The sequence below is a fragment of the Urocitellus parryii genome, chromosome 10, assembly GCF_045843805.1.
Source record: "Urocitellus parryii isolate mUroPar1 chromosome 10, mUroPar1.hap1, whole genome shotgun sequence".
NCBI lineage: Eukaryota > Metazoa > Chordata > Mammalia > Rodentia > Sciuridae > Urocitellus > Urocitellus parryii.
Window position 1 is genome coordinate 7,447,509 of NC_135540.1, and position 22,481 is coordinate 7,469,989.

Consider the following 22,481-nt stretch of genomic DNA (forward strand, 5'->3'; position numbering starts at 1 on the left):
ATATCTCATTAGTTTGATATTCTGTTCTTTTTTGGAGGCAAGATCTGGCTATGTCACCCAGTTGGTCAGAACCCTTGGGCTTAAGGGATCTTCCCAACTCTGCCTCCCAAGTAGCTGGCATTATAGATGTGCACTAACATGCCTAGTCTGTCCAGTTTCAGTAGTTTTTAATTTTAGTATTTGATTCTTTTTATCCGAAGTTATTTGAAAATGTAGTAAAGAGAAATTCTTTGTGTCCATCTTTTGCTATTTTATTATAGGCGTGATTTATTTATTAATTTTTAATTTGTATGCGTGCATGTGGTGGGCAGGGCTTGCAATTTATAACTATGTTTGTAAATGTTTCAAGCACCTTTGAAAAATAAAGTATATTGTTGTTGGCTAATACATGAGTTTTTGCAAAATATATACACATGCACATATACTTGGAACGAGCTCCTTATATTCTCTATGTCCTTGCTTATTTTTGGCCTTGTTTTCTTTGAAACATACAAATACATATTTGTAAATACTGATTAGATAAATTTTATCTGATTCTACAAAGATATTAGCAATATAATTGAGAAAAACCACTAAAGTACCATAAAGGTTCAGGGAGTTAATCTATTTTAAGGTATTATTTATTTTTATGTATGTGTTATAGTTTGAATATGAGATGTACTCCTAAAGCTCCTATGTTAATAGAGGGATATTCAGAGGTGAAATGATTAGAATATGAGAGCTGTAACCTAGTTAGAATGGTCTAAATGGATTGTAACTGTAGACCAGCGGGGCATGGCTGGATGGGATGGGTCACAGAGGGTGTGGCCTGGAGGGGCTCTTCTTCCCTGGGGCACCTTCCCCTCCCTCTTTGCTTTTTGGCCACCAGGAATGGAGCAGTGCTCCTCTACCATGCGTTTCTGCCATGCTGTTCTGCCTCACCTTGGCCCCAGAACCATGCACTCAGCTGACCATGGGCTAACCTCTGACACTGAGCCAAAATAGACTTTTGCTCCTCTATGTTGTTCTTGTCAGGTATTTTGGCAGCAGCAATGAAAAAATGGCAATGCAGTATGGTAAAAAAAATCCATAAAAGTCCATGATTTTAGTTCAACAAATATCTGAACAGATTATATACAGGTTAATAAGACAGTTATGGTTCTATTTATATTCATTCAAATACACGAGCAAATCAAAATGGAAGAGCCATAGGAAAATAGAAAGGACAAAATTCTATCATACTTACTTGGCTTGATAGTAAGAAGGGAAATCATGTAAAGATTCCAGGAGGCAAATAGTGTTATCCTTGTTATTAATAACTCTAATAGTACCACACATCCAAAAGTAACATGCATAGTTGCCTTTTTGGCTGCTACCATTAGTTAGTTGGTTTCTATAGTACACTACAAATTCTGGGGGAAAAGGTCAATCTTACTGGTTTAGCTAACTGCAGAACTAGTTTGTTGAGGGAACTGCTACATTGGCCACTGTGAGAAAGCTGGACTATCGGGAAACAGTTATACCAATTGGTGGTTACAGGATCACACCTGTTTGCCTGAGATCCTGAGATCAGGAAGTTGCTGGCAGAGCTGTCATTCACAGGAGCACCCTGTCACAGCTATGAGAGATGTGACTGCTAAAGCAGTGGGCTCAAGAGCCATACTACACTTGTTAGATCCTCACAATCAAATACATGCCAGAGGCTCAGCCTCTCTTCCTACTTGAGTCTCAATGTAGGTCTCTTCAAGTGCTTACATTAGCAGCACCCAATTCATATCCTGGACTAGTTAACAGTTTTCCAGCCTCTGAAGTATAGGAAAACATATTAAAAGGAGATTGTAGCAGATCTTAAGTCAAGCTAAAATATCTGCCAAAATTTGTTATTATAACTGCATAACTGAATTAAGTATGACACAAACTAATAAAAGTATAGAAGTTGTTTTTTCTGTGAAACCTAAGCCAAATGTAAAAATCTCAATAAATATAAATTGAACAATTGCTGTTAAAATGGAAGTAGTGAAGATAATTAATTATAAGAAGTCAGAAAAATTACAGTCACATAGGATTAAAAGAAAATAAAGAGGATCTCTAAATTCTCATTCTTCTTCAAAGAAATTGAAAAGGAAATTATAAATGAAATACACTTATATGGTTTACACATGACAGACAACAAAAAACTACAATTAATAGACTTAAAGTTAAGACCCTGGCATATCAAAAAATTAAGGAATGTACGTTCCTTTATATTAACTCAAAGTCAAAATTTTTAAATTATCTATTTTTTATTATCCACCATTTTTTTGACTCTCAAACAAAAAACCAACTAGTCTGTCAGAAGATAAGAGGGTGTCTACTATATCTGATGCCAGCTATAATGTGAGTAATAAAGACAAAGAAGAATCAAACACAATTCCAGCCTATATGTCTCTGAACTGGATTTGTTCTTGATATTAAGATGTACTGTTCTTTTATATACTAAGAAAAAGAAAAACTGCTGCCTACAACCTTTGACATGCCATGGACTCTGGATACATCTCACTTTGGAGGTGTTAAAATGGACAAAGGGGAGAAAGTACATTGCTGCAGTCTGGCTGGGCACAAGATCACGAGCCACTCACACTTAGTAGATTCAAACAGCAATTCTTTATTCCCGAACTCACACCGGCCTCTATACACGTTCTGGGGAAATCCAAGTTCTGCCGCAAAATACACGTACTCCCCCAGGCTTTTCAATCCCAAAATACTTTTCTGTATCCCACGAGAACTCAAGGGGAACTCAAGGATCGGGCGTGCCTGAGGCAGCAGGATACGCCCTATTCCCAGCAGGAATAACCTTAAACCTGGAACTGCCCTAAACCCAAGGACGGGATACTCCCTAAAACCTGATCAGCTCTAAACCCGATCCACCCTGGTCCTTGAGCAAGGTCACCTTACTAAAGCATAGATGCAATGTCACAGCGAATGTCCAAGGCAAGTCCATTTCCACGAGTCCTTCCTCTAAGCAACATGGGGTACACTGGCAAGGAAATTTCGATGCGTCATTCCTACTTGGCAATGGCCCTCAGCATCTCCCCCCTTCTGATTAATTAAACAACAAGCAATGTAGCTTAAGGACCGTGCCTGTTAGGTAGTCCAATTCAACATATGGTCCTTACCCGTCATCGGATGAACTGACCTCTAGGCGTCAGCCTCCTGTCTTAGGTTGATACCACTGCAATTGGATCATACCCGTCACTGACTACCGGTCCAGCATTCAGCCATACTTGTGGATAGGCCTATGCACCAGTGGGGGGGGTGAGGTTCTTGCCTCACCTCTGTTGGCCCCCAAATTTAGCCTTGGTGCCAGTGTGGGGTGAGGTTCTTTGCCTCACCTCTCTTGGCCCCCAAATTTTAGACCATCACTAGTAGAAGGGAGGAGGATACAGAAATGCCACGACACCAAACCAATTGACGGCTCCTTTGGAAAAATTGCATCACTGGTGACACCATCAGCAAAGATATGCCAGCACTACCACAAATAACATGGGGTGCGCTGGCAAGGAAACTGCATCACTGGTGACACCATCAGCAAAGATATGCCAGCACTACCACAAATAACATGGGGTGCGCTGGCAAGGAAACTGCATCACTGGTGACACCATCAGCAAAGATATGCCAGCACTACCACAATTCGCTGCACCAGACGATAGTTCACAATGCATACAAGTGATATATAGTCCAGGCAAGTTCTGCAAGCAGTTCAAAGTAGAGGAGTCTATCAATATGTCCATTTCCTCCCAAAGTAAATCGAGTCCTTGATTGAGCATTACTTGTTGAGTTATATTCATTGATGCATCAGTTTATACAGTTTACTGTGATAGCTATCATAGAAGCTGTAGTTTGGTTTTATCTTAGTCTTCACCGGCACTGGGATGGAGATGGGAATTCTGGCAAAAATGCTAAAGAGACATTATCCTGAACAGAATTATTAAATATAATGAAAAGGAAAGGTGAAAGTAAACAGATCTGTTAACCTCCTTTAAAAACAATCCTTAACAGCTGTTTACCTAATTTAAATTAGTAAACAAACAGATCTGTTAACCACCTTTAAAATCAATCCTTAACAGCTGTTTACCTAATTTAAATTAAACCATTTAAATCATGTGAATAAAAAAAAAATTCAGATCCATTTTTTCATGAGCGCTCCTCATATAAGAAATATGGACACACACACATACAGACATACAACACAAAACAGAAGTGTGCACACATAATATACAACACATAAGACAATAAAGGCCTTGTAGCTTTACCTAGGTGAAATCTCCATTGCAATGTTTAAAAACTCCACAGTCAAAAAAATAAAACTGATCAGAAAAACATTAACCTAGGTTTGTATGAGCTCAAAAATAAAATAGAACTTTACAATGTGGAAAAAAAATGCAATAATAAAATAGATATTGAAAAAAGCACCCTGGTTAATCACTGTCGCAGATGTAAGACTAGCCAAGCTGGATCTCTGGATATCAGCTGTTATGGATTTGAGTCAAATCATCTTCTTTTTCTGTAGAAATTGCTTTAGTTAATCTCTCTGGAATCCAAACCGGCTGCTGTTCTCCCTGTGGAAAAATGCAAACGGAACCCCGACTCCAGACAATCACTGGGTCAGGACCTTTCCATTGTCCTGTTAGAATATCTTTCCAAAGTACCTTAGGCTTATGTACGTTTTTTGGATACATATATCTTTCCGCAGCACTAAGTCCTGATGAATCCAAATTTAGAAAGTTTAGAGTAAAAAGGGTTATTTTAAGTGTATCTTTGGGGGATATATATACCCTTTTCCAATTCCCTCTTCTTGCTTTAATAAGTATGTTTTAATAGTTTGATGAGCTCTTTCAACTATGCCTTGTCCCTGTGGATTGTATGGGATTCCTGTTATATGAGTAATACCAAATGATGAGCAAAATTGTTTAAAAGAGGTAGAAGTATAACCAGGACCATTATCTGTTTTTAACTGTTTAGGAACGCCCACAGTGGCAAAATTTTGTAAGCCATGAGCTATAACATCTTTAGTTTTTTCTCTGGCATGAAGGGAGCCCATCAAAAATCCGGAAGAAGTATCAACTGTAACATGCAAATATTTTAATTTTCCAAATTCTGGCAAGTGTGTGACATCCATCTGCCAAATATGGTTAGGTATCAGTCCTCTAGGATTGACTCCAAGATTAACTTGTGGTAAAAAGGTCACACAATTTTGACATTGTTTTATTATATGTCTGGCTTGTTCCTTAGTTATTTTAAAACGCTTTTGTAAAGTATTAGCATTAACATGAAACCTTTTATGAAAATTTGTAGCCTCTTCTAGTGTAGAGAAAATATGTATATCATGTGTAGTTTTATCTGCTAAATCATTGCCCAAACTAAGGGATCTAGGCAATCCTGTATGTGCCCTGATATGTCCTATAAAGAATGGATCTTTTCTATCCCAGATTAGACTTTGTATAGTGGAAAACAAAGAGAAAACAGTAGAAGAAGGGGAAATCCTACCAGCATCTTCAAGGGATATAATAGCATTAACTATATATTGACTATCAGAAAATAAATAAAATACAGAATCTTTGAACATCACAAAAGCTTGTAAAACTGCATTAAGCTCTACCTTTTGAGCTGATTGTTTGGGTACTAAAAATGTAAAAGTTTGATCAGGGGTAACTACTGCTGCTGTACCATTATTACACCCATCAGTGAATATATTTGGAGCATTCATGATAGGTGTTTTTCTTGTAATTTTAGGAAAAACTACAGGATGCTTAGACCAAAAAGACAACAAAGGATTAGATGGTAAATGATTATCAAATGAAACATTAGATTTACACATGATTATTGCCCAAGTATTTAACTCATTAGCTAACTCATCAATTTGATCCATAGTATATGGAGTAATAATTTTATTCGGAGAAATTCCAAACACTCCCTTTGCTGCTCTTATTCCTTTGAGTATTAATTGTCCTACAGCCTCAGGATACCTAGTAAGAATAGTGTTAGGAGAATAAGATAAATGTATCCACAATAATGGATCTTCTTGCCAAAATACTCCTGTAGGAATATTTTTCTTGGTAGTACAATAAATAATAAAGGCAAATTTATATCAATTCTATCCAGATGCATATTTTCCATATATGTTTCAATAATTTTTAATGCCTTTCTAGTTTTAGGAGTTAACATTCGGGGTGAATTTGGATCTGATGGACCTTTTAGAATATCAAATAAAGGTCCCAACTCTGCTGTTGGTATGCCTAGATAAAGCCTTATCCAATTTATGTCTCCCAATAACTTTTGAAAGTCGTTAAGTGATTTGAGTTGATCTACTCGTATTTGAATTTTAGGTGGACGGACCATGGTTGAGGATAATAGAACTCCTAAATAATTAATTGGAAAATTTAATTGTACTTTATCTATTCCTATCTCTAGATTATAATTTTTTAATAAGTTTGTAAGTGTGGCATAACATTCCAGCAATGTGTTTTTATCTTTATGTGCTAACAACAATATATCATCCATATAGTGAAATATTTGTAGTTCAGGATTTTGATTTCTAAGTGGCTGGATTGCTTTATTAACATAGATTTGACACATAGTTGGACTGTTAGCCATCCCTTGAGGGAGTACTTTCCATTCATATCTCTCATCAGGACCTTCATGATTTAATGCAGGGATAGTAAATGCAAAACGTGGACTATCCTCTGGATGAACTGGAATCAAAAAAAAAAAAACAATCTTTAATATCTATAGCTAAAACATGCCAGGTTTTTGGTAAAGCAGACAATTGAGGAATCCCTGATTGAGCAGGTCCCATAATAACCATCTCATTATTAATGGCTCTTAAATCTTGCAATAATCTCCATTTACCAGATTTCTTTTTGATGACAAAAATGGGAGTATTATGGGGAGATACGGAAGGTTGTATATGTCCTTCTGCTAATTGTTGTTTGACCAGATCATGGGCGACTTGTATCTTTTCTTTATTCAGGGGCCACTGAGGAACCCACACTGGTCTTTCTGATTTCCAAGTAATTTTGATTGTCTCAGTGGCCCTTCCTGAAAATCCAACCCATGTCTGTCTGTTCCTTGATCTATTTGAATTGGTGCTGCTATACCTTGTTCTTGTTCTCCTAATCTTTTTTCTTTCCTACAACCTTGTCTAGCCCTAGTAGTGGGCGCATTAGGATTGATGTTATTTGTTAACGTCAAACCTAGTTGATCTAGGACATCTCGTCCCCATAAATTTATAGGAAGGTGATCCAATACATATGGCTGTATAGTTCCTTCACATCCTTCAGGATCCTTCCAATCTAATATCATTGCACTTCGATGGGGATTAGTCGCCACTCCTAGGCCTCGAAGTGTTTGAGTGGCTTGTTGTAATGGCCAATGTTTTGGCAATTTTTGAAGAGATATGATGCTAAGGTCAGCACCTGTGTCCAGCAGCCCATTAAACTCATGACCTTGAATATTTAGTTTTAGCATTGGGAGAGAATCTAAATTTAAAGACAGCATAGCCCAATCTACACCTGTGGAGCCTAATCCCCTGGAACCTCTTTCTACACTATGACTAGAGAATTTATTTTTATGTAGGCTGGGTATTATTAACAACTGTGCTATTCTATCTCCAGGTGAAATTACTGATATACCTCTTAGAGAACTAGCTATAATTTTTATTTCACCTACATAATCGGGATCGATTACCCCAGGACTTATCATAAGTCCTTTTAATCCAGATGAACTACGTCCCAATAATAAGCCTACTGTTCCTTGGGGAAGAGGTCCTTTTACTCCTGTGGGAATGATTTGAACTCCCATCTCTGGAGTTAGTACTGCTCTGGCAGAGGCGCAGATGTCCAACCCTGCGCTCCCTTGGGTTTGTCTGATGAGGGATTTAATGGACAATGTGTCCTGGGCACCACCCTGATGGTGTTGCTGGGTTCCTCCACTGCCCCATATATTTGTGGTCGTGGGCCCCGGAGCATTGGGCCCCCCAGTCCGTTTTTTGGCAATGGAGCCTGATGCCTTTCTCCACGATATCATGGGTAAATACCTGATCCTTGTCCATTTTTTGATAAGGGAGTACCCTCTATGGTGGTTTGAGAATGGCATTCATTAGCCCAATGTCTCCCTCTACAGCATCGTGGGCAAATACCCAGTATTCTATTCCTTTGATTTGTAGTTTTGTTAAACCCTCCTCCTATGGGACAACTCCTTATAAAATGTCCTGTTTGTTCACAATTATAGCATGTTTGTGGCCTGGCATCTAAAGCGTGTTGTACTGCAGCTGCCAAGACTTGCCCTTGTTCATTAATATCTCTACATAATTTAATATGTGTTTAAATCTTCATGTCTCCATGGTCTAATAACCTCTGAAGCAACGATTTGCTTGGTCATAAGCCAGTTGTTTTATTAATGGCATTGCTTGTTCTGTATCCCCCAAAATTTTGGCAGCTGTTTGAATAAGCCTATCTACAAAGTCAGTGTAAGGTTCATTAGGTCTCTGTATTACCTTAGATAGCTGACCTTGTAAATCTCCATGTCCTTGTAAAGTCTTCCATGCCCTAACTGCGTCTGCAGCAATTTGTGCATATATAGCAGGATCGTATTCAATTTATTGCCGTTGACCCTCATAAGGTCCTTTTCCTAAGAACATATCTAGATTTCTTTGAGGGTAACTGGCTGCTGCATTTCGCCTACCTGTCTCCGTGCAAAATTCCTCATTGGCAACCTTCCATAACAAATACTGTCCTCCATTTAGCACAGATTTACACATGCTAGCCCAATCTGCTGGCGTCATGTCCAAGTTAGTAATGGACTCGACCATGCTTACCGTGAAGGGAGCTTGGGGACCATAGGTTTTTACAGCCTCCTTTAAGTGCTTCACTGTTTTAAAATCTAAAGCACGGTGAATTCGCTGCCCTCCTACCTGTTCAAGTACAGGGCATGCTAATCTTTGAGGTCCTGTCTCAGGATCCCACTTATCAACTTCAGGGTTTGAGGGCCACTCAGCTGTCTCCATCGGTGGGGCTGTTGGTTGAATGACGCCCTCTGGTAATAAAACAGAGTTAGTAACAGCCTCTTGTTGTGGCCTTTTTCCTAATAACCCCTTTTCCTTTAAATTTTCTTCCTCTGTCTGACTAGCTCAAGAGACCTTCTCTTTTGCTTGATCTAAAATGTCTTTCTCCATGGTCTGAACCTCTTAACAATTTACTTAACACCTTTTCGGTTTGTTTTTTACTAATTTCTAATCTACAATAAAGATAACACAACCCAATAAGATAACACAAAACAAAACCGCAACTGAATGAAACAAAAACGGAATAAAAAAAATCGTATCAAATTTCTCTTCCTCAGAGCGGACAAACTTCAAACCTTGAGCCAACCATTTTTCCCAGTTTGCCTGAGAAATTTCTAGGGATAGGCAGCTTGAAACAAAAACGAAATAAATCAAAACAAGAACACATTGTTTTTTGAAATGGTCATCCATTTTTTCGCTCTTCCTCAGGGGCGAGCAATTTCACTTACCCCCAAGTTTCAGACGTTCCCCGTACGGGCCACCAAATGCCGCAGTCTGGCTGGGCACAAGATCACGAGCCACTCACGCTTAGTAGATTCAAACAGCAATTCTTTGAACTCACACTGGCCTCTACACACGTTCTGGGGAAATCCAAGTTCTGCCGCAAAATACACGTACTCCCCCAGGCTTTTCAATCCCAAAATACTTTTCTGTATCCCACGAGAACTCAAGGGGAACTCAAGGATCGGGCGTGCCTGAGGCAGCAGGATACGCCCTATTCCCAGCAGGAATAACCTTAAACCTGGAACTGCCCTAAACCCAAGGACGGGATACTCCCTAAAACCTGATCAGCTCTAAACCCGGATCCACCCTGGTCCTTGAGCAAGGTCACCTTACTAAAGCATACATGCAATGTCACAGCGAATGTCCAAGGCAAGTCCATTTCCACGAGTCCTTCCTCTAAACAACATGGGGTACACTGGCAAGGAAATTTCAATGCGTCATTCCTACTTGACAATGGCCCTCAGCAGTACATCTTAGAATCAATTAAATGAGACAGAAGAGAGAGTTAGACAAATATACATAAATACAAAACATTCTAGACAACTGCTTTGTGTGACCTCTCCTTTCACTGGACAAACTTTCTTCATTCTCTAAATCCAAGCCTGCTCAGTGACAATGTCCACACCATAACTATGGGGCAGGCTTTATTTTGGGGGTTAATGCAGAATAGCCTGATAAGGCAAATTATTGATTCTCTTCTTAGGCCACTCCAAGGAAGGGTATTCTCCAGCTCTGAAGTATAACTGGAAACAATCCTTCTAAAGTGCACCCTCACCCTCTCCTGTGTTTAAAATCCTTCAAGGGCTCACTGTACTGCTGCTATCTGTAGGAAAAGTTCAAACTCCTTAGCAAAATATGTAAAATCTTTTGTAATCTGGTCCCCACTCCCCATCCAAGTCTCATCATGAATAATTTCCCTAAATATGCGGAGATATAGCCATATTAATAGACCTGTAATTTATGGTACGCATATTTTATTTTCAGCTAATGAAATACCACTTATTCTGAAAGAGTCATCTTGAATTTCACCCAGCAGTTTGAGCCTTATCTGATATCTCCAGTCAGAGAAAGGTTTTTCACAACTGCATCCTGATCTACAAGGATATGTTGTAGTTACTGTGTCTGCCGTGCCCAGACTTAAGTCACCCCGTCCATAGCCCGTGACTCTAGGAAACTGCATGAGCTATACTGTGTACAGGGAAGTCAATGATTAAGTGAAGGGCAGCCCTATCAATCAAGGTCTACCATAAGCTGGCTGGTATGAAGAGCTCTGATGAATACAAGTGTTGGTAGTTGGTTAAACCAACAGGATTGGGTGTCTTGAATTTGAACTATAGAAGAGACAGAATTCTCCTTTTGGTTAGAAGAGTGGAAGGAGCTGCTACACAGAAGGCAGGGTGAGACCCTGTGAATTGGAAAGAGGAGCATATCCTCAGTGATGATCCTGATGTTCTCCCAGTTCTAGTTACAGTACATATATTTCCTCGTTATATATTCCAACTGCTTTAAAGTAACATGAGCCTCTTTCTTGAAGCATCTAGATCTAAACAGGAATATATATGTAAATATGAATATATATAAATGTTTTATGTTAATACAACAAATATTAATTGAACATTTCTGACTAACATTGGCACTAAAGATATGATAATCAGGAAAAGTGAAGTTAAATTTTAAAACTTTATATATCAGAAAACAAAAACCAACAAACTTATTAAACAATAATGCAAAATAAGTCACTTTAATTTATTAAGTACTAACTTTATATTCTTTCTGTTTTCTGATTCTAAAAACAGAAAGCTTTTTAGAATTTTCTTATATTCCCAAATTTCCACTATATTAAGATTGAAAGAAAAAGATAGAAGGTTCTGTTCCACAAATCCTGTAACCTGGAAATAGATATTTTAAACATCTATGGTCTACTATGTTGTATGAATAATTGCCACTTATTATTCGTTTCTGTTCATTTCCATATTTCTGCCTCTTACAAGAGTGGCCAAAAGCCTGAAACTATATTTCTTAGATATCTCTGAAGCTGGAGTTACAGATAAGATTAAAATTTTACCACTAGGAGGCAAGTAAGAGAAATACAGACATCTTAATAAGAAAAAGATAAATAGAAAATTATGTGAAAGATGAATAAATATTTCATGAGAAAAGATAACCAAATGGGTAAACAAACATGAAAAATGATTAGCCATATTAGTATTTAGAAAACATAAATTAAAACCACAATGAACAAAGTAACAAAATTTAAGAACGTTGATAACAGCTAGTGCTAGTAAAATGTATTGGTCAATATAAAGTTAGAAATATCACTGGTGAGAATTTAACTTTGAAAATTCAGTTGGTATTATATTGTAAGGTTAAACTGCTGTATAATCTATGACATAGTAATTTTATCCCTGGAAACTCTCGTACTTGTGAATGATATTCAGTGACAAAAACTAAGTACCAGCCTACTAGATGAAATGATGTTTATATAGTTTTTAAACATGAAAAACTAAACAACATATTGTTTGTGGATAGACACACCTATAAAATTTTTAAACAGAGATAAACACAAAATTCATGATAGTGTTTACTTCTGGCAAAGGGAAGAAGAATGGAAATAGGGATGAAAATATGGGTAGACATATCAGTACTGGCAACATTTTTAGTCTCTAAGCAGGATGGGGGTTGACAAATTTCTGCTTTAACAGTATGTTTCCTAAAATATATAATACATGACACTCAATTGATTACATTTATAAGATACTTATTGTATGCCCTATTTCAAGTCCTTGAAAAAAGGCTTTACCCTTACAGACAACCCTATGAAAAAGGTTTCGTTAATATTTCCAATTCACTGATGAGAAAACTAAGAAGAAAGAAGTTTGATAATTTACTTAAGGTCACAAGAAGCAGGAGTAGAACAACAACAACAACAAAAATCAGATGCCAGAGCATAGTCCTTTAACCAGTAGATTTTATGTATCAAATAACAAAACTGAAAGTTGCCAAAAACAGCAAAAAAAGAACCAAAAGCTAAATGATCTACCTTTCATTTTCCTTGATGACATTTTCAAGTTGTAGTTTCATCTCACCCATCTGTTGCTGAAAGAATAAGATATGGTGTAAGGACACATTTTCCAGATGATTAAATCTCCATCAACTAGTCTATTCACATGGAAGCAATCTGACTTAATATTAGTCTAAGATAAACTTACTCATTACTTGTAATAATCAACTTTAAATGTGAATAGTTTGATAATTCACAGAACATAAGAAAACATTCATTTTGAATAGGCTATAAATAAGATAAAATACTTTATGTAACACATTGAAAAATATTTGTACATATAATTCCTAACATTTGTAGCCATGAGAAAAGGATGAAAGTTACCTCTCAGTATCACATTACAACAAACACCAGATGATTCCCATATCTTGGGTATATCTTAATTCAGCTTAGGTGAAGCCCCCTTAAGTGTGAGCATTTTGGTTTTCTTCAGCAGCCATTCAGTTGGTCTCTGACTCAGCAGCTTCATTAACTATCTAAACCTTTGCACTATGCAAGGCTGATGTGGAAATCAGGCATGGTCACTGACTTATACTTAGCAGGAAAGAGAGTTTAAAAATAAAACACATTCTGAAGAACAAAACACATCCTGCACAGGGAACAAGTTGAAGTTTTGATGAACTTTCTCTGAGGGAATAAAGGGACTCCTAGGATTTCAAAACAAAAAGGAAGGAGAACTATAAGTAAAAGCATAAAGGCAAAGAATAACTAGTTGGCTCTCAACAAGAATAAATGGGTGAGTGGAAGGAGGAGGCCAGGTAAAAATTACACTTGAAAGTGCCATCAATTTGGACATGCCCATTGACCTTGATTGTGCACCCTGGTGAAGGACAGGAGCCAGGCCTGGAGTGAGCCCTGGCAAAAGACACATAGGACAGACAATTCTCCAAGTCCTCCTCTCTCCCTTCCAACCAGAGAAGCTCAAGGTAGCTTGCTCTCAGAAAGCAGCAATACTCAATTCTAACTATAAAGCTGGCGTGAAAGGTGAATTTTTTTTGCTATGCCTGAATCACACTTAAACCAAAATGAATTAACTTACTACCAGATAACTGAGCACTGACCAGACACGGAGTAAGAAATAAAACTGGAAAAGGAAGATGTGGATCTTCAATGTGCTGCCGAAAGATCTGGATTTTACTATAGCAATTATCCTTATTTAAAAATTCTTTTTAAAAAATTGATCTTTAAAAATTTTTTAAATATAAGTGTATCTTGAAAAGTATTCCTTATTTGCAAAAACTTACAAAGGATACATATATATCAGTTACATTTATAGATGGATAATAATGGTTACATTAAAATTCTTTACTGTAAAATGTTTCAAAACATTTATTTGAAAGGGAAGGAAATTGACACAGTAGTTCTCACATCATCTAATTTCCCCTAACTATTGACATTTTTTTTCTGGCAGAAAATCTTTCTATAGAGAATTACAGCAATTCTTTTCCTGCTTTGAAGATAGACTATTTTTGAATCAAGTCAGTAAGTCATAAGAATTAGTTCTACTAATTAATAATATCGATTTGATCAGTGATTCTAGAAGAAGCTGTCAATATCTTTTTTTCCTCTCTAAAAGAAGTAACAACTATTTATCATCACAGATTCTGGACTTTCTAGTAATTAATTTAGTAATCACCCTTAGATGGTGAGAATGCTAAATGAAAATGAAACTAAACACTGTAGTAAAAGCTGACTAAAGGGATGCATGAAACTTATAATAAAAAGTATAAAGACTAATTTCAAGATAATAAGTTATTCTATGCTATTACTATTAGAGCACATAATATGCCATTTCAGCAATTTATAGAGAGCAGATTCACAAAAACTTTAGATTCACTAAAGATAAAAGCAAGACATCATTTGTGCAAAAAAAAGCTTTCTGTTGTTCTTTAATTGTCAATTAGAAAGATGAAAAGGCATTATTGTGGTTAGCTTAAATTTAAATGACCACAGGCTAAAAAGTACATAATAAAGACTAGAAAATGAATTAAGAATTGGCTTATGATAAAATAGAAAATGCAATTTAAAGAAAAGCCTGTTTTTGAAACTTAGGTTCATTTTTTACCTTTATATATTAGAGGAATAATCTTTTGTAAATGGAAGTCTACATATTTCCAAATGCAACAGAATAACCTAACTTTATGCTTAGGAATTGTAAGCATGTATTCTCTCAGTAAAGCTACATATCAATCCATTAATTGAAAAATAAGAGAATGTTAAACTAGCTCTAACCATCATGTTTCCATAAGCCTTGTCATTTAATCATTCATCAGATATTTAAAGACCTACTATGGGCTATACTTTAAAACATAACACAGGATCTTATCCTACCAATGCATAAAGAGAAAAGTAATGAAGACAGCAAGTGCTTAGTGTCTGCCATGTCTAAAGTGCCATTCTGAGAAAAATCAGTCTCAAGGGTTGTTTTTATGTCAATTCATTATACTTTCTTCCATCTGCACTAAATTAAGTCAACCCTGCTTGCCTTTCCACAACAAAACTGATCCAGGGATTGGTATCTTAGCCAAATACAATCATGAGTATATTCAAGCTCTAACAAAGAGAAGTCATTGCCAGCTGGTGGGCCTAGCTTCAGACGTGTAAATTCTAATTAAGAAATGCTTCTATTGTATTATTATCCCAGTATCAAAAATTTTGGGGAGAAAATGTAAAAGGCATTCTCAGTTCAAAGAAACACATTATAAATATTAGTTATATTCTAAAAATGTAATGCATTGAAACTCAGATTGTATACTGAACAATTCTGTACTATTACTCTAATTTTCCATGATTCTAGTTTCAGAAGCCCTGGAACCCAGAATCTGTCTGAAGAGACAGCTTTCTCTGTTTCTTTTTCCCTTCATTCCTAAAATAAGTGCTCATTGCTAAGAGGATTTCAGGAAAAAAAGAACAAAACAAAACTGTTGCAGTTCAAGTCTATATTAGAAGTGGATTAATAAAAATATGTAAAAATATAAACAAAAGCATCTGACTGAGACACTATTTCAAATTGAGGGGAAAGTCCATTATGCAAACAGTAAGAAAGACAGGTAGAATGAAAATAAGAAGGGTCTTAAAGGATGAGTTAGTTTGAGAGAGAGAAAAGCATATAAGCAAGCAATAATGTGACCAAAAGATTCTACTAAGCATCTAAGATGTTCCTGCCAGATAAGAAGAGCAAGGAAATACTGAATTAAAAAACAAAACTGAAGAGAAACTTTAAATACACATGCATGCTTACAGAGAGCCAAGAACTGATTGACTATAGCAAAATATTTTATTTCTGACAATTTTTTAAAAGAATGTGAATCTTTAATATTTTCCAAATAAAATATTACAAAAAGATTCATAATTAAGATTTCATACCTGATAATATTTCAGCTGGCCATTTAGCTCTTCTAGTTGTTTATCATACTCAGTAATGAGAGGAGCCAAAAAGCTAAAGAAAAAAATGAATATGCTATATTTTAAATGCTATTTAGCTTAATAAGTATCTAACAAGTGAAATAAATTACACATCAACATTTAATAGGAATCAATACCTGGCCTTTTTTCCTAAATTAAGGGTTTTAAATCTTAGCACAATCAATATTTTGGACTGAAAGTTCTTTGTCATGTGTGGGATAGAGAGCTGCTCCTGAGCATTTAGACTATTTAATAGTGTCCCTGATTGTTACGCAGTAGATGCCGGTTGCTATGTCCCTGTCCTTGGGCTTTGCTTGTGGTAAGAAATAAAAATGTTACCAGACATTGTCAAGCATCTCCTGGAGGACAGGGGCCAAATCACCCTCTGCAGTCAATCACTCTTACAGACTCTGTAACACTTGCGTTTCTTATCAGTTCAATACAAGTCACTTAAAACGAACTTAGCAGACCATGACAAAACTTCCCTAATACTAAAAGAAACCTTTAAATGATAACTGATATAATTAAGAAAATCACATTTTTGTGGTAATACTTTACCTTTGGTCAACTACTGAGTTTACTGATACGTCATCTCCATCTCCTTTGACGAAAGTTTTCTATAATAAAAAATACAAATCTTTAAATATTTTCTCACATCATTCTAGCCAAAACTGACAGTTTAAATGAAATATAATTTAAAAATTTAAAATTTATAAAATCTATTGATGTAATTCAAAAAGAGAGAAAAAGGGGAAAAAATCAATTTAACTAATATTGAAACTCATTTGGTAAATTTACCAGTCATATATGCCAAAACAAAATAAATCAGAACAGAACACTCTTGACAAGTTAGAAATATAAGTAATTTTTCTTGATTTTAGAAACCGACATTAATGACCATTCTTCACGATGACAGAGCAGAGGCGCCACATTACATTCAGCAGGGATACAAGCCTGCCCACTCTCACTGCTGACATTCGACATCATTGTTATGGTTTGGATGTGAGGTGTCCCCAGAAGCACACGCATAGGACAAGGCAAGAAGGTTCAAAGGAGAAATGACTGGGTTGTGAGAATCCTAAACCGATCAGTGAATTAATCCCCTGATAGGGATTAACTGAGTGGTAACTAAAGTGGTGGGTGTGGCTGGAGGAGGTGGGAAATGGGAGCGTGGCTTTGGGTATATATTTGTATCTGGCAGGTATATATTTGTAACCTCTCTCTCTGCTTCTGGATCACATGAGCTGGTTCCCTCTGCCACACTCTTCCTCCATGATGTTCAGTCTCACTTTGAGCCCTGAGGAATGGAGCCTGCTGTTTATGGATTGAAAACTCTGAAACCATGAGCCCCTAAATAAACTTTTCCTCCTCTACAATTGTTCTGGTTGGTCTTCAAGTAGCAGCAGTGAAAAGCTGACTGAAACAATCATACTAAAAGTTTTCGTCAATACAACATGATGTGGGGGAGAATTAAAGGAAGAAAAGCAGAATAACAGTATTATTATTTACAGACAAATTACCATTTACCTAGAAAATGCCATATAGACTGCTAATTATTAGGACTAATAAGAGAATATATCAAGTCCCAGATACAATATCAACCTAAAAACACATCAGTAGATTCTTCAAACATTAGTACTTTTCTTTTCCTGGGTCTACCTTGAAAGAGATTCATAAATTTTATGATTCTATCAACCTTTTAAAACAATGAACATTTTTAGCTTTGTAGTTTTTCCCAGTCTTAGGTTCCCCACCCCCTTGATTTCTACCTCTTTCTTCTTTTTGGGGGGGGGGGTTGTGCTAATTTGCTCTACTTTTTCTATCTTTTCTCCTTAAATACTTGTAAGGGAGGCTATGAACTTCCCTCTGAGCATGACTTTAGTTACATCTTATAAGTTTAAAAAAATGTTTAGATTTTAAATTTTGAGATGATTATAAAAGATTCACAAGCAACTGTAAGAAATAACAGAAAAAAAAATGTCATATAGCTTTTGATCAGTTTTCTCCAATGGTAACTAACACCTTGTAAAACTACAGTGTGATATACAGTGTAATATATTCCTCAACTTATGATAGGTTTGTGTCCTGATACATACATCATAAGATGAAAACATAATAAGTTGAAATATACACTTAACTTACCAAACATCATAGCTCAGCAACACAGTACACAGAAAAGCACAGGTTGTGCACCCTTCTGATCATGTGGCTGACTGGGAGCTGTGACTCACTGCTGCTACCCACCATGACAAAAAAGTGTTACACCACATACTGCTACCCCGCCCCAAAAGATGAAAATTCAAAGTATAGTTTTTCTATTGAATATGCATTGCTTTTCACCATCCCATAGTAAAAAAAATATCTAAAAGCAAACCATGGTAGATTAGGGACTACCTGTAGTACAATGTCACCACCAAGATACTGATGCTCTCAAGATACAGAATAGTTCCATAACCCAAGGGTCCCTCAGGCAGCCAATTTAGCCATACCCACTTATCTCTCACCCTCACTGCCACTGAACATTGGCAACCACCGGTCTGGACTCCATTTATATTTGTCAGTTTTACAGTGCAGATAAATGGAATCAAACAATATCTAATCTCCTGGGATTAGCTTCCCCCCACCACTCAGTACACTATCCTAGACATTTGTTGCCTGTGTCAATAATTCATTTTTATTGCTGAACAATATTATATTGTAAGCATGTACTACACTTCATTTAACCCTTCCCCCCAGAAGGGTATTTTGGTTGTTCTCTGTTTGGGGATATATGAACAAAGCTATTATAAACATTTGTATACAGATTTTTTGTGAATATAAAATGATCAAGAATACAAATGCTGGCATGCGTGCGGCCCGGGTTCGATCCTCAGCACCACATACCAACAAAGATGTTGTGTCTGCCAAGAACTAAAAAAAATAAATATTAAAAATTCTCTCTCTCAAAAAAAAAAAAAAAGAATACAAATGCTGGTTCTAATATTAGTTCCATGTTTCCGGTTTTAAAAAAACTACCAAACTGTTTCCCAGAGTAGCCATAACATTTTATATTCCCACCAACAATACATGATTATTACTAATACATTTTATGTTGCTATAACAAAATATCTGAGGCTGTGTAATATAGTAAAGAGGTTTACTTAGCTCACTCTTCTGGACCCAGAGCATGCTCTATTCTGGAAAGGACCTTTCCTGGCTCTACCACAAGGCACATGGCATCATGGTGAAAAGTATGGAAATGGGAGGGATCACCCAGCAAGACCAAAGGCCAGAAAGGGATTCTTAACAACTTGCTCTCATGAGAACAACTCACTCACTTTGAGATTAGCATTAACCCTTCTGAGAGCAGCTCCCCTAATGACCTATCGGCTTCCCACTAGTTCCAACCTCTGAACACCACCACCCTGAACACCATGCCTCCAACAATGATCCCTGGGGAACAACCACATCCAAATCACAGCAATGATTGATCCATTTTTTCACATACTCGTCAACATATGGTGTTGTCACTATATTTTATTGTAACCATCCTGGAAGGTACACAGTGACATTTCACCATGTTTTGTTTTAAATCTAGTGATTTAATTTAATTGTGGTAGGCTGAACAATGACCACCAAAAATGTTTACATCCTAAACTCTGAACCTGTGAATTTGCTATGGCATATGGCAAAAGGAATTTGGCAGATGTGATTAAGAATTCAAACATGGAAGAAAATTCTAGATTATCCAGATGGATAATCAATGTCATCATAAGGTCTTTATAAAGAAGGAGGCAGCTGGGATTAGAATCAAAATCTTGTTTTCCACACACTCTGCTACATGAAGAAGAAACCCACAGAGACGTGAAGATACAAGACTTCAGACAGAGCACAGCCTTGTGTACACTTTCAGTTTAGTGAACCCATTTCAGAATTCTGACCTCCAGAACTGTAAGAATTTGTGTTGTTTTAATTGTCTGTGTTTATGGTGATTTGTTCAGCAACACAAAAATGATGATGATGAACATCTTCTCCTGTGCTTATGAGATATTGTATCTCTTTTTCAGTGGAAACATTATCCATTTTCATGTCTTTAGCCATTTACTTAGGCTATGCTGAGGTATAACTGACAAAAGAAAACTGTGTCTCTAAGGTGTACATGTGATATCTGACACACACATATACATGGTTAGGTGACTGCCACAATCAAGGTAGTTAACATATCAATTTCTTCACGTAGCTACCCTTGTGTTTTGTTTTGTGGTGAGAAGCCCTGAGATTTACTTTGTTAGCAAACTTCAAGTATATGACACATTTTTTTTTTCTTTTTTTGTACCAGGGATTTAACCTAGAGGGGCTTTACCACTGAGCACATCCCAAGCCCTTTTTATTTTTATTTTTTGAGTTAGGATTTCACCAAATTGTTGAGGGCCTTGCTAAATTGCTGAGATTGGCCTCAAACTTGTAATCCTCCTGCCTCAGCCTCTCTAGTTGCTGGGATTACAGGTGTGTGCTACCACAGCCAGCTATACTACATTATTCTTAACTACATTTACCATGCTGTATATCAGATCTCTGGAACTTATTTTTGTTATAACTGATAGTTTACACCACCTGAACAAAATCTTGTTTGCTGCCACAATTTTACTCTTTGTTTTTATAAGTTTGATGTTTAAAAATTCTACATCTAAGTAATATCATAAAGTATTTGTCTGGTTTATTTCATGTACCATAATGTCTCCAAGTTACATCCATGTTGTCACAGATGGTAATATTTCCTTCTTTCTTATGACTGGGTATTGAAGAACTCACTCTCTCCATACATATGACAAAAAATCATTGCCAAGACCAATGTCAAGGAGCTCTCCTGTTTTCATGTAGTAATCTTATGGTTTCAGGTCCTAGATTTAAGTATTTAATCCATTTTTAGTTGATTGGGGGGGGTATGGCACAAAAGTCTACTATCATTCTTTCGCATTTGGATATCTAGATTTCCCAGCACCATTTATTAAAGATAATTCTTTCCTCGTTGTACATTCTTGACACCTTTGTTGAATATTAGTTGCCAATGTGTGAGTTGACTTCTATGTTCTCTATTCGGCTCGACTGGTTTGTGTGTCTTTTTTCATACTGTCTGATAGATATAGTAATATAGTTCTGAATGTAGCTTGAAATTAGGAAGTGAAATGCCTCCAGCCTTGTTCTTCCTCAAGAATTGGTTAGCAGTTTAGGGTCTTTGGTGGTCCCATACAATTTTCAGGATTCTTTTTCTACTTCTGTAAAAATGCCCATGAGATTTTGATATAGATTGCATGGACTCTATACTGCTCTGGGTAGTATGGACACTTGCACATATTAAATCTTCCAATCCATGAACACACGGTGTTTTACCATTTATTTTGGTCTTCTTTGCTTTCATCACTGCCTTAGTTTTCAATTTCTCAGTTTTTTTTTTTACTTCCTTGGCTAATTTTTCTGAAGTTGTTTATTCTTTTTGATTCTATTGTAAATAAGATTGTTTTAATTTCTTTTTCAGATAGTTTATTGTTAGTGCATAGAAATGCAAATGACTTTAATGTTACTTTTCCATCTTGTAACTTTACCAGTTTTTTAAAATTAAATTTAACACCTTTTGGTAGAATTTTTAACTTTTTCTGTATATAATATAATGTCACAGAAACAAATAAGTTTTCTTTCTTCCTTTCTGATCTGGCTCCAATTAATTTCTTTTTCTTGACCGAATGCTACAATTTTCTTGCCGACTTTTGCTAAGACTTCCACTACTATGTTGACTAAAAGTGGCAAAAATGATCTATCCTTAAGAATATTCCAAGTAGGCTTGAGAAAAATGTGCTGTTCCTGTTGGAATGTTCCATATGTTAGGCCCTTTGCACAGTTCATGTGCAATGTTCCTGTAGACTTTCTGTCTGAATGATCTATCCACTGTTGAAAGTGAAGTCCCCTATTATTATTGTATTGCTATTTACTTCTCCCTTCAGATAATAATACTCCCTTATATATGTAGGTGCTTCAATTTTGAGTATATGTATATTTACAATTGCTGTATTCTCTTAATGACTTGACTACTATCTTGTCTCTGACAATTTTTACTTAGTCTGTGTGCCTCACTGTAGCTCCCCCTGTGAGTGCTCACATCTCGCTCTCTGCCTGTCTTGTTTGCACCTTCATGGAGTATCTCTTCCTAATCCTTCATTTCCATCCTTTGTGTGTTCTTTAAAGTTAAAATCAATCTCTTATATGCAGCACATAGTTGCAGTTTATTTTAAATTCAGTCACTTTGTGTCTTTTAATTGGAAATTTAGTTCTTCTATATTTTAATTAATTACTGCCAATACTTACTAATGCCATTTTATTGTTTTATCGGTGTTTTGTAGTTCTCATGTTCTTCTCATCTTCTCTTGCTTTCTTCCATGGTGGTTTAATAATTTTACT

General features: G+C 36.4%; 1 protein-coding gene across 1 annotated transcript in view; it reads right to left on the reverse strand.

The window, feature by feature from the left end:
• Nucleotides 1-22,481, reverse strand: part of Sclt1 (sodium channel and clathrin linker 1) — a 174,413-nt gene that overhangs the window by 127,694 nt on the left and 24,238 nt on the right. Inside the window, exons 3-5 of the mRNA XM_077803416.1 lie at nucleotides 16,608-16,666; nucleotides 16,011-16,083; nucleotides 12,624-12,679 (exon numbers count right to left, since the gene is read on the reverse strand). Coding sequence (XP_077659542.1) covers nucleotides 12,624-12,679; nucleotides 16,011-16,083; nucleotides 16,608-16,666 — 188 coding nt within the window. The remainder of the gene's footprint in view (nucleotides 1-12,623; nucleotides 12,680-16,010; nucleotides 16,084-16,607; nucleotides 16,667-22,481) is intronic.